The sequence below is a fragment of the Harpia harpyja genome, chromosome 3 (genome assembly GCF_026419915.1).
Source record: "Harpia harpyja isolate bHarHar1 chromosome 3, bHarHar1 primary haplotype, whole genome shotgun sequence".
In the NCBI taxonomy this organism is placed as follows: Eukaryota; Metazoa; Chordata; class Aves; order Accipitriformes; family Accipitridae; genus Harpia; species Harpia harpyja.
The window spans coordinates 69,722,985-69,740,019 of NC_068942.1; the positions used below are offsets into that span (position 1 = coordinate 69,722,985).

At 37.2% G+C, this 17,035-nt stretch overlaps 1 protein-coding gene across 2 annotated transcripts in view; it reads left to right on the forward strand.

Annotated features, from left to right (window-relative positions):
* The window catches only part of WDR25 (WD repeat domain 25), a 72,664-nt gene that overhangs the window by 35,195 nt on the left and 20,434 nt on the right, over window positions 1-17,035 (forward strand). For both annotated transcript variants that reach the window (XM_052783159.1, XM_052783160.1), the window contains exons 3-4: window positions 4,437-4,584; window positions 15,059-15,189. In XM_052783159.1, the coding sequence (XP_052639119.1) occupies window positions 4,437-4,584; window positions 15,059-15,189 (279 nt within the window). The remainder of the gene's footprint in view (window positions 1-4,436; window positions 4,585-15,058; window positions 15,190-17,035) is intronic.

Here is a 17,035-nt window from a genome sequence, read left to right on the forward strand (position 1 = left end):
GGCCCTGAAAAAATTTTCTTTTGATACTGAAGTCTGGTGGCTATATTGTAACCTGGTTCTATATTCCTTGCAGAATTGCCATGCTCTAAACCAGTTGATTAGTGTCTGTTTGTTTATTACTTACCTTGGTAGTTTAGAGAACATGCTTCTGGGTTCAGGCATCTTGTTGGATGCTCTTTGGGGATGTGGGTCATTTCAACTTTGCTGGTTACACCCATGCAGTCTTTCAGGCTTATTGTTCCATCCTGGTTTGAGCCAGCGTATCCAGCGTATGGAAAAAAGTGAAGAAAGACAGACTAGAAAAAAGTGATTTCCACACAAGTTATTCTTGAAGCACTTGACTATCTCAGTTGAAAGAAAAACCCTGAAATGCCTTTCATCCTGAAGAATCTGTTAATCTGACATCTGAGCGTTTGGCAGAGAGGCAAACTCACATGCAAAGGACTCAGCCCTTTGCAACCTCTCTCCTTTTTTTAATGACTGGCTGCCTGTACAGAGTAAGCATCAGCTACTGAGTAGACATTCATCTCAAGCTTTGGATAGAGTATGTTGGAACTCTCCCTCTAGCTACACTTTTCCCTTATTATGATTAAGCAGTAGAAATACACAGGAATAGGGAACTACTTAAGAGACTCTCTAAGAAAATGCAGACTTGATGGTGGCTTTGCGGTGATCCTCTGATGGGATTTGAAGCATCTTTCTTTGGTACCAACATATAGTAGATTCTCCATTTGTGGGCGTAACACGGTTAACATCTCTGTCAATTCTAGGTACAGAATGGCGTTTGTAATTTGGGGTGGACACATTGTTACAGCTGAGCATTCACAGCTCCCACCTTTTTGTAATTTCTTATTTGTATAGAAGGTGCATAGCTTGTCCTTTAATTGCCTTGTTTTCAGTTCTGCACACCTGTTTTTGTTTCTTGATATGCAATGGCTCACCTTTATATGACTTTCTGTGGGCATGCGTGCATCTTTTAAGTGATTGCTGATAACTGTAAATATCAAATACCACTTCCTGCAACTAGCAAGTAGAGCTTCCCTTTTCCTCTGGAAGATGAATATTGAAAGTTAAAACTCTGAAACTGTTCTTCTGGGGATGCACTGCACAGTATCCTCCTTGCAGCAGGGCACACACAAATGTATCAAAGTTACACTGAGCTAAATTCACCAGATAAGAGGCTTGAAGGAAAATCCCAGGCAGGTCATACAGAACCATACCTAGGATTGAATGCACCTGGACGAAGCTTGCAGAGCATTGCCACTGCCCAGCAGGACAGGGTCTGCCATCCTCCTCTTCTGCCTTCTCTTTCCATTAAGCTGTGAAGCCACAGCAGCAGCAGCACCTCTCAGCATTATTTGAAAGCACATTTGCAGGCTCCAGTGAATTTGCATCAGACCGTATCTTGAAGGAAGTCTGTCCTAACTCTTCTGTCTGAACTGACGGCTTATATTGGGCATTAACTGTGGGGTTTGGTAGCAGGGGCTGCAGGGCTGGCCTGTGTGGGAGGAGGTTGTGAACTGCCCTGTGCTGCTAGAGCTTGGTTCCAGCTTGCTCTGAAATGGATGAAAACAGCTCACTGTGGGCCAGAACTTCAGAGGAGCATGTGGTGCCTCCATTCACACATATTGAAGAAAGGGGGCAGCCACAAGGACACATGTGAGGAAACCTGAGGACGCACATGAGGACGCACAGAAGGTGGTGGGAGGAGAGGAGGAAGAGATGTGCGTTTGGAGGGAGGGAGCAGAGGAGCAGTAAGAAGCAAAGAGCAGGGAGTGAAAAGAGTAAGGTGCAAGGAGAGGCAACAAGAAACCTCTAGGCCCTGACTCCGGCCTCCTGCGATGGCCGTTGTCTCACTGAAGGGAGTGGAAGGGACTGAGTGAAAACAGGTGAAGCTGGGGTAGGAGTAGGGGAGGAGAAGTGCTGGACTGAAATGGGGCCTGGGAAGGGAAGGTGCTGCCCTAAGTGCTTGTTTAACTCTTGGTCTTTTTTCCTCAATACCTCAATCTGCAATTAAAAGTTTACGTTAATTGGCAAGAAACTAAGTGAATTTCCTCAGTCAAGACTGCCTTGTCCATGTGGCTCTAATTCTAGGAGGCATTGCAACACTGCTGTTACCTGAGCAAAAAGAGCTGATGGAAAGCATAACAGTGAAGAGAAATGTGGTATTCAGTAACTTGTCCCTTGTGCGTGGTCAGTGGTCTCATCCATGAGAGTGGATTGTTTGTTCTGTTTCACATAATGGAGAGAAATGCGCAGCTTTAGGGGTGCGCTTTTTCCATTTATACAGCTTCTTTTTTTAATCAAGCGGGAACTCAGAAGTGCTGTTGAACTTGCTTTACTTCATCCTTCTTGTGAAAATTGAGTTTTCATACTTAATCACTAAAACAGGACAGAGAAATATCTGAAGCATGTACCACCTGTTTTTCCTTTCATCTTGATTCATTCATTAGCTTCCTCATATTAGAAGCCCTCCAAGATACAATTAACCCTTTTTTAATACTGTGACGCTTGAAATGATCATTAAAACTCATTAAAGCAGAGAAACTTACTTTCAAAAGCAGTTTAATATGAAAATTATCCTGATTTCTTTTCTTGTGGGTAGGGTAGAATACTTAGAGTATGGCCATCACGGTTTCTGTCTTAACTGACTATTCAAGTAATTAATGATAATTGGTTGCTTTGCATTGCAGAACTGCGCTCCGTGCTAGAAGATACTTTGATGAAATAATTTTCTATAATGGAATGTTGTCTTCTGAGTATGGGCTATATAATAACGATATTGTCAGCGAGTCCTTTTTGTCCAGTAAGAAGAAAACATAATTGAAGATAAAAATACATTACCAAAAGTCTTGCTTTTTTCTTCCCCTTTATATTCTTCTGTATTGTGAATTGTGCTGTTGCCACAAGAAAGCAAACCTCTACTTATGTTTGCTGATTTACCAAATTGTTTTTGTTTTTAACATCCTTTAAAATGCACAAACATGCAGCCAATTTTATTTTGGTACTAACTTCAGTGCTCTTACATCGACGTACATGAAGGTTGAATTTCATCTCACTTTAAAAAAAGTCATTTTTTTGTATTCTGTTAATTGCCGAGTCTGTTCCCTGCATTACGTAAACAATCTTAGAATTGAGAAATTGATTAGAATAGACAAAATTCAGAATAACCTCCTAAACTCGTAGGCAGTGTTGTTTTCATCCTGAAAGTTTTTTCAGGATGAAAATGACTAATCGCAAAGAGAAGTACCATGAAGTAAAATGGTGACTTTAAAGCAATAAGCTGCCTTGGGTTTACTGAAACTGCAATAAAACTATCATGAAGCGCTCTCAAAGTGTTGATTTATTGGTACTACTAATATTAGAAGTAATAAAATGTAGGATTTACTGGTATGGTTATAGCATTTGTTATCCATTTTATTAGACAACTCAACAGGTATTATATTGTATTGTACAATCATAAGATATTTTATAATCTAGCTTTTACTGAAGCAGAATATTCATAGGGAAAATAGTTTTGATATTTAGCCTTCTCTCACAGAAGTGAGGATACTGCATCTTTATATGGGTCATTTGTTGCTAAACTTCTAATTTTATCTTAAAACTATGACAAAAAGAGCACCATGAAAAGGTTGTGTTTTTGATTATTGTGAACTATATTTGGTAACTGAAATTGTAATTCAGACTAGTTCTATTTTCTAAAATATTTGGAAACAATTGTCTTTCTCTAAAAATTTTTTTAAAAATATGAGCAGGATTGTTTATGTTCTGAAAATATTGGTTGTTATATACTTAGAAAAAATTGGATAACTAGTGGAATAGAATTTCATAAGTGCTCAGCATCAACCTAATTCTGTCCAAAAGAGACTGAAAAATAAAAGGACTTAGACCAGTCCTTAGAAATCTCCATGTAGCACACGGTGATACTCTTATCTGCCCTCTCAGTGAAGTTAAGGTAAAATTCTACTTAAAATTACAAACTGAGCGAGAAATATGATAATAGCCTATCTATAGGCAGATGTGAAAGCTGTAATCTGCTAGGATTCTTCTTACTTGATGGAAAGCAAGATACGATAGAGGCAAAAATTCGGAAGAAAAATTATTTAAAGGGAAAATGTATTTGGATACATGCCTGCACAGAGGTAGGGCAGCATTAGGAATGGGAAAGTATAACATGAATTGCCATTGAGAGCATTGTAGACATTTCAAGAAATAATACAAGTCGTAAAAATGTATTGCTGATTTGTGCCTTGTTAATAAAATGCCCTAATTCTAATCAACCGTGCAATTATTTCAAACAGACTTTTGCAGCTTAGCAGATATGACTTCAGAATGCAAAGCTTTCTCAGCCATGATGATTTGCTGTAGCTACTTATCAGTACATTGAAAAAAATGCTGTGATTCTTTATAAAGTTGTCCTTATCCTTCTTTTTAAGGTATGGGATGCTGTAGATACAGGCTGGTGTTTAAAAACATACTCCTGTCATTCCTGTGCTGTTCGAGCTGCCCGGTGGTCATCCTGTGGAAGAAGGATCCTCAGTGGGGGCTTTGATTCCATGCTGCATTTAACAGATGTAGAAACAGGTAAAGGTCATGTAAGGGTGCATTATAGCCCTATCTTTATTGAGTACAGATAACTTTGGATCTTCTTAGCCTTATTCGTTTTTCTAAAAATATAGATAAAATCTATAGATCAAAGTTAGAATTGTTGAAACGTGTCCCACAAAAAAAAAATCTCTCAGCAATTAAGGGTAGTTGGAGATATTTAAACACTGAAACGTCATGATCTTAACGTCTATCTTTAACGTCATGATCACATGTAATTTCAGCTGTCAGATACTGCACAGATGAATAGAATGAAACGTGTGTGTTTTTAATGCTCTGTCATGAACATTCGTTAAAGTGTTTGAAGAGCCTCTTAAGGCTGACTTCAGTAACATTTATACATATGGTTAATTTAAACATAGGCTTGTACCTCATTCTCAATTGGGCTGGTTTTAAGTTTGTGCTTAAAGTTAATTAGGTGATTTTTCTTTTTTTTTTTTCCCCCCCTGAATTGGACCTTAATTAGGAGTATAGAAACTTAAATTCTGGCAGGAAACCTTGAGACTGAATGTCACAGGAGCACTAGGCTGACAGTGATATGTTTCAAAAGTCGATTTTCTTTAATGATATCAAAATGCAGCAGTCAAATTGAACAGGAATGTTACGTGGTATTGAGATATAACTACCGGATTGAACAGGAATATTAGGTGTAAACACTGCGACAAACACACTTTATGTACAGGTTCAGGATGTCAGCTGGGAACTATCGCTACATGAACCGTAACCAAGTCTAAGCTTAGAATGATGACTCCAAATGCGCATATCCCTCACCGATAAGGCGAGGCACTCTGTCCCAGGAAGTTTCCTTAGATGGTGTCCCGACCTAAGGGGAGAGTCTCTGCCTGCAGACCTGCTGCTCTGAGGAAGACTGGCTCAAAGGGGTCTTCCGGCAGGCTCCATTTATACCCTAGGTCGGACTGGGGCTTGTGGTCATATATGGTTGGGGGTCTAAAAACTTCTCTTAACGGTGGTGTTCCGGTTGGATGGGGCGTTTCTGGTGGGCTCAGGTAGCTGGGGTATGTGACTTGGAGCACTCTGTGTACGTGACTCCAATCACCACACAGGCCAGGTGGCTCAACCCCCAAACTGTGGCTTCTAGTTTTAACTCTCTTCTCTCAGCAGTCAAGAAGTTTTGGTCTTTATCGGGGTGGGTGCACCTGCCACACTGAACCTGGATTGCTTTGATGCAGTTGTGAATTTGATCTGGGATTTGATTGTTGTGACCTTAACAACTAATTTCCTGGATGCTGTCTCTCGTCATGTCTCCTTCACAAACTAAAGCACTTCTATCAGCTATATTTCTTCTCTCCTTTATGTATGTTATCAGCATTCATACAGCATCATTCATTGGAGCTGTACATAATAGGACACCTCTGTGTATGTGTAAATGAAAGATTAGGCCTAAAATAGTACCTGAAGAGATGCAATTTTATTTTTTCCACTTAATTTATTTTAAATGCTTAACTCCTGCAAAGGTGCAGTATTTTTTTTGTAAGACTACAAAAGAAATCCTTACAAAAATTAGAAGCAGTTCTTGTCTAGGAGGGTTTTCTCTTATGTAAAAGTAAGAAGCACATTATATGTGAATATCTGAAGAGCAGAAGTCCTATTCAGATGAACTGGGAAAGTGGCCAAGGAAATTTGTGAATATTGTTCACATGAAAAGAAGATTCTTTTCCATGCTCTAATAATTTATTTTTCTCAACATTTGTCCTACCAAAACTATTTAAATTCAATGATGGCAGGAAAGGAGCTGTTGTAGTTTGGGAATGTAAAACATGTGACACAATTATGGAATATTGATGTTTTGAGAATATTCAGGTTTTGTAATGGGGAAAAGATCTTAATATATCTGATGTAGTAGTAGTACATGAGGTTAATAAACTAAGCCATTAATTTGCCAGACTTGTCTTTTTTTTATTTTCAGTCTCATTGCAGCAACCTCATTTCTAGTCTCATATATAACTGAATTTACTAATCAAGTGGATTTAATTTTGACTGTTGTGCTTACAAATTCTAAACAGAATGGCTACCTTCTTAATGGTGTTTAAAGCAGTAGAATAGTTTTTATGTGTCCGAGTCATTTGAAGGGACTATTGCGGGGAAAATCTCATTTTGTAAAATCATAGAACAAATTCCAAAGACACATGATTTTAATTATATACTTTAATTTCTAATGTCTCTTTGACTTAACTATCCAGTAATGGGATAGTAGTCTGGATTAAGTTGATTGTATTGGTACCTTTGAAAGAAGGTATTTCTAGTGTTTTAGGCAATGACAACAATAATGAATTATATTTACCAAGTTTCAAAACAGATAAGCTTATAAATGGTTCTTTCCTTACTGACTTGTAAGTTATGTAGTATTTCTAACTACTTTAATAAACTGTATGTGTAAAGGCAAAATGAATGCTTATAGTCCTTGAAAATACCAGATATTCATTATTGCTTTATTTCAAGGACACGGGATTCCTTGTAGCTCCTGTGAACTGCAGTTGTAATGTTGATGTCTGGACCTGACTTTCAGTGATACACACCTCATTTGGAAAAGTATGATATGAGTGATCGGAATTTTATTCTGATTTCCTACATGTGCAGGCCAGTTTCTGATTTCCTTCCCTGTTGCAAAGTTACTCTTTTTTTTCATACATTTCAGTCAATTCTTTTCAGAGAAACAGGGCAAGCAGTTTGCCTCTGGAATCCAAATCAATTTGATATAAAAAGCCTCATTTCCATTTGAAAAACACTAAGGCAGCTATAAGATTTTGATTTACATTAGTTCACTGAATCATTCATTCCTCCTCACTCTTCATCAGTGCTGAGATGATTTCTTCTTTGATTAACTTCAGATAGATGTTAGAACTGTTCCTTCACAGAGGACTTCTAGATACTTTTTTGGACTGAGGTCTTAATTGTTTTCCATTGCTAGACTGAACTAACTACCACTGTGTTTAAATGCAGTAAATGCATGCCAGTGGGATTTTATAAATAATAATGCTGTCTTTAAGGCTTTATGCTCTTGTCTCTTGTGTATGTTGTTCTGGTTCAGCATTTTTCTAGTCATGTTTGCTAATGTCTAATCTTTCTTGTCTTTGTTTTCAGTATAGATTTTATATATTACATCTATGTTATAAAAACTTCTACATGTCCTTCACCAAAAGAAACCTAACAGTCTGAAGAGAATTACTTCTAAAAGTTTAGGAAAGGTTGCAAATACGGCTTTGTACGTATGTACAATGTGGCATTGAGCTGCTCAGTTGGGGTTTTTTTTGTCATTTTGTGTTGTTTTTCTGTTAGGAACATAGTTTCTGCCCTGTTAAATCAAAATTGTAGTCTAGCTAATTGTTTGTTCTGGGTCTGATGACAGCTAGTTACAAGATTCTTCAAAGGAATGTGCCAGCATTGTTGTAACAAACAGTGCTAGGATAAATTCTCCAGGAAACTTTGTTTCTAAGCTTGGACTTAAGTTTGCGTATGCCTTGTCCTAAGATACTGCATTTTCTGGAGTTATTTCCTTTTTTTCAATCTTTGTGATATAAATAACATCGGAATAGAAGCAAACACTGGAATCTCATTAATCACAAAGCAGAATTTTTGTTGTTGGCATAGAAATCCTGATGCAAGGGTAGAAGACACATCCATGAAATCTTATCCTGCAGTTTTACACCATCAAACCTCTTCCCCTTGTCAAGTGTATTTAATGGAAGTTCTTATATATAAGAAGATCTAAAATGCTGCAAGCAGGAAAAATGGGCTGATAGTAACCTCATGAAGTTCAGCAAGGACAAATGCAAAGTCCTGCATCTGGAATGGAGTAATCCTGTGCAACAGAACAGGCTGGTGCTAAACTGGCTAGAAAGCAGCTTTGCAGAAAAATACCTGGGGGTTCTGGTGCTGAATATGAATCAGCAATGTTCTCTTGCAGCAAAGGTCAACATCATCCTGGGCCAGATTAGCAAGTGTTTACCTAGTACATAGATAAGATGATGCCAGGCTCTTCTCGGAGAAGTGCAGTGAAAGGATGAGAGGCAAAGGACAAATGTAGGAACACAGGAAACTTTTTGGCTCAACTCAGGGGTCATCAAACACTAAACCAGAATGTCCAGATAGGCTGTAGAGTCTCTATACTTAGAGATACTCAGAACTTCAGTGGACAGACCCCAAAGTAACCTGCTGCAGGTGGACCTACTTTGAGCCGGGGTTTGGACTAGTTGAGCCCTGGAGGTCCAACCTACATGCTTTCTTGATGCTATGATGAAAAACAGGGAAGGAGAAGAATTCAAATCATTGAGGTACAAGGAGTTCACTTGTCCTGGTTTGGTGAAAATAAATGCTGTTGTCCAAGTCTTCTTTTTCTAAATTCTTTTTTATAGATCATCATTTATTATCTTAAATGGTCATCCATTGTCCTAACACCAGGATGTCAAGCTAAGACTCTCCACAAATATGGTTTTCTTGAAAACTGTTGTATGTATTCAGAGTATGGGTCTGATCCAAAATATGCATAAAATGTTTAAGGAACTCAAGGTTATTCATGCATCATTCGCGTGAGTGGTTCTGGGGCTACAGTTTGCATGAGGCAAATTCAGTACTGCAATATGGGGTTTCATGAATATTAGTAGATCCAAAAAACTGTAGCTGAGCTGCCTGTAAAGATTACTGGTTAATGTTTTTTAATTGTCCTATTTTATTTACATTATTTCTTTATAAAAATAAAGCTTTTTGAAAGGTTTCACAAATGTGATAATAATGCAGCAGTCTGAACCAGTGAGACTCCCTGGTTTTGTTCATCTCTGCTAACACCACACTCGCGGTCATTTTCTACTAGTGATAGTTCAGACACTTTGTTATTTACAGAGTAGTAAGTAGTGCTATATTCAGAGAGCACTGAAAAAAAATTGCTTTTAAAACAATTCTAGGTCAAGTACATTTGGCATTTAACTTCTGTTATGTCCAGATGTAATGGAGATGCTCTACCAACTTTAGAAGGGTAATTGTGTTTTTAAAATTTATTTATAACTATTTTATTTTTGGAATATATGTTTTATTCATCAGTAGATTTTTCATTAGTCACAAATGAATTGGTACAATAGCATAGGCAGAACATTGGCTCGGTTGATACTATTTGCATATTGTAGATACTTTTCATTTCTTTAATATTATGACAGAGGGAATGTTCCAAGAAATTTTGGCACATTTCCTATGTTGCCAAATGCTGCAGTTGTATTTTAGTTCATGGACTGAGCTTGATTTCAAATATAACTTCCTCAGAGTTATAGTGGGTAATTTAAATTCCCCATTATTTTGAAAGTTTTCACATTACCATGGCCAGGATACTGAAATTAAGCTGTTGGTTTTGAAGGAAAGTTCAGATTATAGATAATGTGGTCAGTTAAATCTGGTTTGTGTTTTTTTTTAACTTGTTCTATTTTACATTATTTTGAGAGTTTCTTAATGGAACATTTTGTACCTCCAAGAGGATAGTCCAAATTTGCTTTCCTATATTTTCTTTTATATTCTAATTTGGTAGTCCTATAGATATAACATTATTATTTTTAATGCAATTGTCTTTGTTCACATAGGAGTTTTAGTGCTCATACATAAACGTCACCTCAGGAGAGCTGTGACTTTCTTCTCCTATTCCTCCCCTTCTCTCCCAGTACTGTGTAGATAGTATGTTGTTTTAACGTGCATGAAGGTTTTATATGACACCTCAGAAAAAAGCTCAGTTGATTGATTTTTCTTTTTTTTTCTTTTATTTTCTTCTTTTGAATGCATACAGACATCTTTGATGTGAGGTCAAAAGTTCCCCCCAAAATTCAGCAGTTTTAAGTTGTACGTTGAACATAGTTTAGTGGTAACTCTCCAGCTAGGAGGTAATAGCATTTTACTTTTTATACTCAATAATGTAACGTCTTTGCAATAAGAAGAGAGAAAAATGTTGATTTGGGGGACACTTTCAAAGGTAAAAGATGAAATTATTTAATATTTCAAGCACCTTTGCATGCCAGAAACTTGTGACTGTGTAGGGGAAAAAATCAGGAGAAACATATAGTCAGTATAACTAGCTCTTGGAAAAATAATAAGGCCATCTGTAAGCATGCCAAGATACAATGGATAAGAAACAGCCAACATCGATTTGTTAAGAACAAATTATGTCTGATCAATCTAATGTTCTTCTCACAATTGTGCATGAGAGAGACTGTGACTGTAATGAGATTTTTTTAATATATTGTCTCATGTCTTTTTGTAAACACAGTAGGGAAATCCATTCTGTATAGCAAGATTACTCTCATGTCCTTGTAAGTCTTAGGTTTCACTTTTCTTTACAGATTAGTGTAAGGAGGTGAATGTTTTTGGATTATGCAGGTAGGGGTGTGAACCTGAGGACCCCTAAACACAGTTACAGAAGCATCCTGTGCTCAATAACTGTGCTGATGTTCTGTGAAAAATTCACAATGTTAAATAGCCTTTAAAATATCTGATTTCATAGTTGAGCAGTTTCACAGTAGGCTGCAGCATAAGGGAGCAGAAACATATGTTCAAGATCTTTTTAAAGTGTTTTTTCATACTGTGTATGTTACTGGTGAGCCTTTAATGAATGAAGAATTGAATTAAAGCACTTTAAGAATATAAAACACACTGCAAAGATGTAGTAGATATTGTTACCGAAATTGTGAAAATTAAAGATTGAGAGAAACATTTGCTTTCTGCTTTGGAATAACAACCTCTCATACGGGAAAATGATATGTGGTATGGATTTTCCCTCAATTAGCCAAATAGATTTTCAGAAGATGTAATTTTCTACAGTCTATAAGTTGCTTGAATCTTTGTTATGCTGCCTTTAGGGACTAAAATGCAATAAATATATACACAATACAGGTTTATACAAGCTTGCTGAATTACACGTGTTGTGTTCTATTATGGATAAGGGAGTCTTCTGCTCAAAGGACATCTTTTGCAATATATAAAATAAGGCCCTAAAAAGTTGAATGTTTAATGTTAATAAACTGAATAATTGTAGTGAAAAATATGCATAACTGTAAATACCAACTTCCAGAAAAGGTGGAGCAAGGTTTCCAGCAAACACTGAAGCTGGATTTCCCAAGCTATGGGGCTAGGTTCCATCATAGCATGGTTACAGCCTGCAAAGCAGCAAATTCTGCTTGTAGTAGTAAAAAACACTAAATAAAGTTTGTACAGAAAAGGGCTAAGAGTTGAAGTCATTGTTTTAAAATACTGAATTGCATGAGCTATTCTGCCACATATCATCTTCCGCAGTGATCTGTTCCATCTCTCAGATGGATATTTTTCCTAAATTTCTGAGGTTCTGAAAGATTTACAGTGATAGAGGTTTCATAACTGTTTAGAGAATGTGCCTCAGCAAAGGGTTTAAGGGATGTATTAATATAAGTGTTAGGAAAGTTCATTTTGCTGGGGTCAGGCGTATTTGTATGACAAGCAGTCCGACTTAGATTCTGTGTATTGTGCATAAATTTCAGTTCTAGCAATAGGAGAGTTTCCTTTCTGTAATGTTGTAGTCCTCCCTTTTTGAGTATGTTATCTGCTACTGCTGCTTTGGTCTTCTGCGCTCCAGCTTTTTTCGCATGTTATGTGACATGGCAGTAGAATGAAATTCATGTATACGTCTAATTATGCCAAACTCTTCAGAACACTGTTTACTGAGTTTCCAAAAAGAGATGTTTGATTGAATTTCGCTTTGTGGGGGTGAGAGAATGAGAAAGAGTTGTATTTCAAAGTATTAATTGGAGAGCCTGAGCTTTTAAGATTAATGTATTGTGACTGCTCCTCAGACCAGTCAAAAAGCTAGTATGGTTAATATCTACATCAAAAAGTAAGGTAACAGTTTAAAATAGGAAAAAGAAGGATGTTAAAGAGTATAGAGGTGAATAAGATGCTTGGGTTGTTTGCATTTATTTATTACGCCGTAATGTAGAATTCATAGCACTGAGATCATTACAGTGTAATGTCTGTCACTGAGAGCTTTTGAATAAATAACAGCCTCTAGAAGACAAGAAAAGGGCAAAACCAGTGCCCACTTCTCTTTAAAACAGGGGGAGATGGAGTAGGGAAATAGAGAATTCTAGTTTCTGGAGAAAATATTGAGCAAATGGTTGAAGTATTTGGAAGTAGTTGGGGATGAGATTGAAAGATGGACTAATTAATAACAAATCACGTTAAATAGTCTTTCTGTGGAAAAGGTAACAGATCTTGTAGTTAGTAGATTAAATGCATCTTGAATTTAGTGCACATCTTTTTTGGTTGTGTTTTACCTGACTTTCTCATGTCTTAGGCTAGAGAGCACAATGGCAAGAAAAATGTATGCATTATAGAAGCAGCAGTTTTCAGAAGTCTTGTGGTGGTAAAAACCTAAAAAAACCCCTACCTTTAGTAAAGCCAGTTAAACAATTAATGTTTGTCGGAAGTTTAGGTGATGAGTTCCACTTGATCAATTATGTATATGTCTAATGCCATTTGGACAACATACTTTATGAATAATGGTGACCTCTTGATGCATCCTTTGTAAATCTGTTTGACAGGATTAGTACAGGTAGGCTGCACTTTTGCTAATTTCTGGCTGCAGTACCATTGAAAACTTGTTGATCATACTCCCAGAGTGTTTATTAAAATAGGTGCTAGTAGGAACCAAATTCCTTTGGGAGCAAAGTGCTTTTAAACTGACGAGTGAGCCTCCATGGGGAAATACAGTATCTTCTCAAGTGCTGTAGATGAGAGTAAGGTGCATGTGTACGTGGCTTTTCTAAAGCCCGCAAATGATGCGTGGTCATGGCATACATGAAAGCAATATCTTGTTGCTCCTATAACTGATGATTTTAATACTTTTTTCCTTCCCTGTGGAGTCTTTTTTTTTTTCCTTCTGTAGCTGCTGGGATACTGAAAGCTCCCATGGTGAGAGATGGTCACTGTTGCATATGACTTGTAGAGGGAACCTCTGCTGCCCTTATGACTTTTTTCTCTTTTGGGGGAAGGAACTTATGGACTAAATTAAGTCTTTCACTCAGTAGTGACAGAGAGACCCTTTAGATCTTGCATGGGTAATCAGTGGAGAATCTTTTTAAAAAGAACACCCCCCCCCCCCCCAAAAAACAGTGTTTACATAGAATAACACTCACTCCTCCCTTACGCTCCCTGCAATCTATTTTCCCTGCCCCTGCTAGCTTGAAGAGCACGTGTGATGAAGTAATATCTCTCTCTTCTCTTCTTTAAAACAAATAAATAAATAATTTGACAAGTCTTAGCCTCTTGACTGTGTAAGTTGACTTCAGCAGATGGAGAAAATGGAACTGATGACAAAATCAAAGAAATTGGCTCCAAATCATGAAATAAGCATAAAAAAAAAAATCTGTATGAATGATTTTCAGTATTGTTCACCTAACAGTAAGTATTTACATCCTTCCCTAATATTTTTAGCTCAAATTATTTTCAGTTATCTAAGAAAGCTTGTCTTAAGACTACTCTCACTTGCTGAAAATGTAGATTAATGAATATTTTAAGAAGCTTTTGTCATAGTATTTTAAGGGTTGTGTTGGTTTTTTTACTTCTGCAGTACCTCTTTCACTGTGACTTAAAGCAGCAACTTTATTTAATGTGGATATGTAGAATATAAAGCACAGTTGAAATTGTGAAACTGAGCAAATGTATTCATCTTGGTCCATGCTGCTGTTCCAAAAATTATATTTCAGCCAATATACATTAATATAATGAATTTGTTAGGATGAAAGGAAGCAGTGGCCTGTGGAAAACTCCTATAAATTAACCTGGCAGAATTCTGTTGCCTTTAAAAGTGTCAACAATCCAATTGATACTAACCACAGGATCCCGTGGAGATTAGTGTACGCAATTAAATGTTGGGAACAGTGTATCCATGGGAACAGCTATTGCCTTCATATGATGGTGTGCAAATTATTTCCTACTTTCAAGATGAAGTTTCACTCCTACCTTCATAGAAAGATAAGTAAACAACTAGAGAGTTGTAGTATAGTTTGGGATGTGGTATTTCTGTACAGACAGTATTTGGTTCTAGTTATTTTTATACCACTGAAAGAAATACTGTGGCTTCTCTGTAGGAAACATTTAACTATTAGATTTGTAGATTTAGTCCTGCATGTTGACTGAACTGGGACCTTGGTGGAGCTCCTCTCCTTAGTGTGGGAAACAACTTGTTCTACCCTTTCAGTAGGAAGCAGTCAGTGGTTCAGAGGCCCATGAGCAGGAGAAATTTCATGTGGATAGAAATTAGTGAGTTCAGTCTCGTAGTTTCAGTAAATCAGAGTAGCCCCAGATACTTGAAACGTGTTAATATAAACATGCTCACCTTTGACAACCTTGATATTTTTGAAACTAGGTTGGAATGAATAACATATTTCATTTTCTGCTCAAATTTTAGTCTCCACTTCTCACTTTATTTTAGGGAAGCAGATATTTAGCAGCAAAAATGAATTTAGGATCAGCGCACTGAAGTTCCACCCTACAGAGTCAAATATTTTCATTTGTGGAGGGTTCAGCCCGGAAGTTAAAGCTTGGGATATAAGGACTTCTAAGGTAATGGAAATCTTTCTTCTCTTTCTCTTTTAAAATGTTTCCTAGGTTGGATGTGCTGTGCATTACTAAGCTGATAGATGTACTGTCTTTTAATGAAGCGTTACTCTGAAGTATTTTGCGTTTGTCATTAATTGTGTTGCCATTTGTTGATATGAACCTCTGTAATGTTTTTGAAGCATGAAGAGGAACACTGTACACAAAAAATAGGATTTTTTTTTTTATTTATGTAAATATGAGTAACATATAGTTGAATTAAATAAAGCCAGTAGCTCACTTCAGGATTCTGAAAAGCAGTTGTGTAGTAGGAAGCAGTACAGCTAAATTGCTCTTCAAGCTGTTACATGTGGGTCAGGATGTGTGAGCCTGTACCTTTTGTGTAGAAGCCTGGAGTAATTTTTACATTCATCAAGGGCCACAGAAAGGCATGTACAGCCTCTGCCTTTACCTCATCATGAACCATGAAGAACAGCATGCTCCCAGCTGCCATTCAGAGCTCAGGTAAGACTAGAGCTGTACTTGGCCGGTGGAAGCATAAGGCAAGCCAACATCCTCATGCACAGAACAGCTCAAAGAGCAGCAGTGACTGTCAAATGAGTAGTTCTTTGTTTTCCTTTGAATTTCTATGTGGGTAGATCCTACTCATCATAGTTAGCCATCTGTTTGTTCCTGAGGGTGGCAGAAGGGACCTGAAAAAGGTAAGATTGCTTATCCAAACTTTGTCTCTGACTTTGATGTACTAAGAATAATGGGTGAGAGAGGTGGGAAGATGCATTAGGTATGAGGGCTCTAACAGTAGAGCTCTGAAATAGTTATGAGAGTTGCTCTATTGAGGAAACACAGTATTCTTGTGCAGTTAACAATCTAGTTCCTGTGCTGCAGTTGTTCCTTTGGATTTCTCACTGATGTTTGAGAAAATAATTTCATTGTGTAGGATCTATACCATAGGCTTCCCTCATGAATAAGTTCTTAAAAGAAAAAACATTAGTAAGTATATATTGAGACTGCCAAGTCTGAGGCTACTCTGAAAATGAATTTACTGTCAGTTTCAGAGTTACAGTGTCAGCATGAAAACCTTTGTAAAAAGTGTGATGGAATTTATTCCATCCATCATGCTTGTATGATGGTTAGTTTTCCTTGATAAGGATAAGAAGACATACTCAAAGCACAGTTCTATGAAGGAAGGTGATTCTAGTTTTAGATTGCAAAAATTGTAAATACTTATGATAAAGGATACCTATGTAACTTTTAAAAAAGTTGTGAGATTTTCCATAGTAACTCTTCCCTCCCTCCCCCTGCCTTGCACTGGTATACAGTATTCTGGTGTTGTCAATGAGGGATTTTGGTATACTGTCTTTAGCGTAGCCAACTTACATAACATGAAAATATGTATCACAGAAATGGGAAACCAGTACCAGTTCAAAGGGTCAGAGGTCCCCCTGTAAATTTAATGTAAAACAAAACAATTATTTTTTTTTTGGCAGGGTACTGAAGAAGAAAGACTAATAGAAGTCTTCTCTCCTGAACTGCAGGGTCAGTGGTTTCATAGCATGCAAATGGAGTAGGGAATACAATTGTTCTTTCTTGAGATTCTCGTAACAGTAGACCTTAATTGTGGGGAGGAGGTGCAGTCTGTAATTGAATACTAAGCTGTCCTTTTTAACATAGAGAAGCCATTGTATGTCATGGTAGGCTGAACTTCCTTTAAAAAGTACTTCAGGAACTAAATGGGCATCATCTTTTTAAGGCTTAAAGACTGCTGACCACAGTGTCAAATTTGAGATATTTGATCCTAGTCAAGGAGAAGATGGCACGTGTACGTGACAAAACATCCTTTCTGAGATTTTCT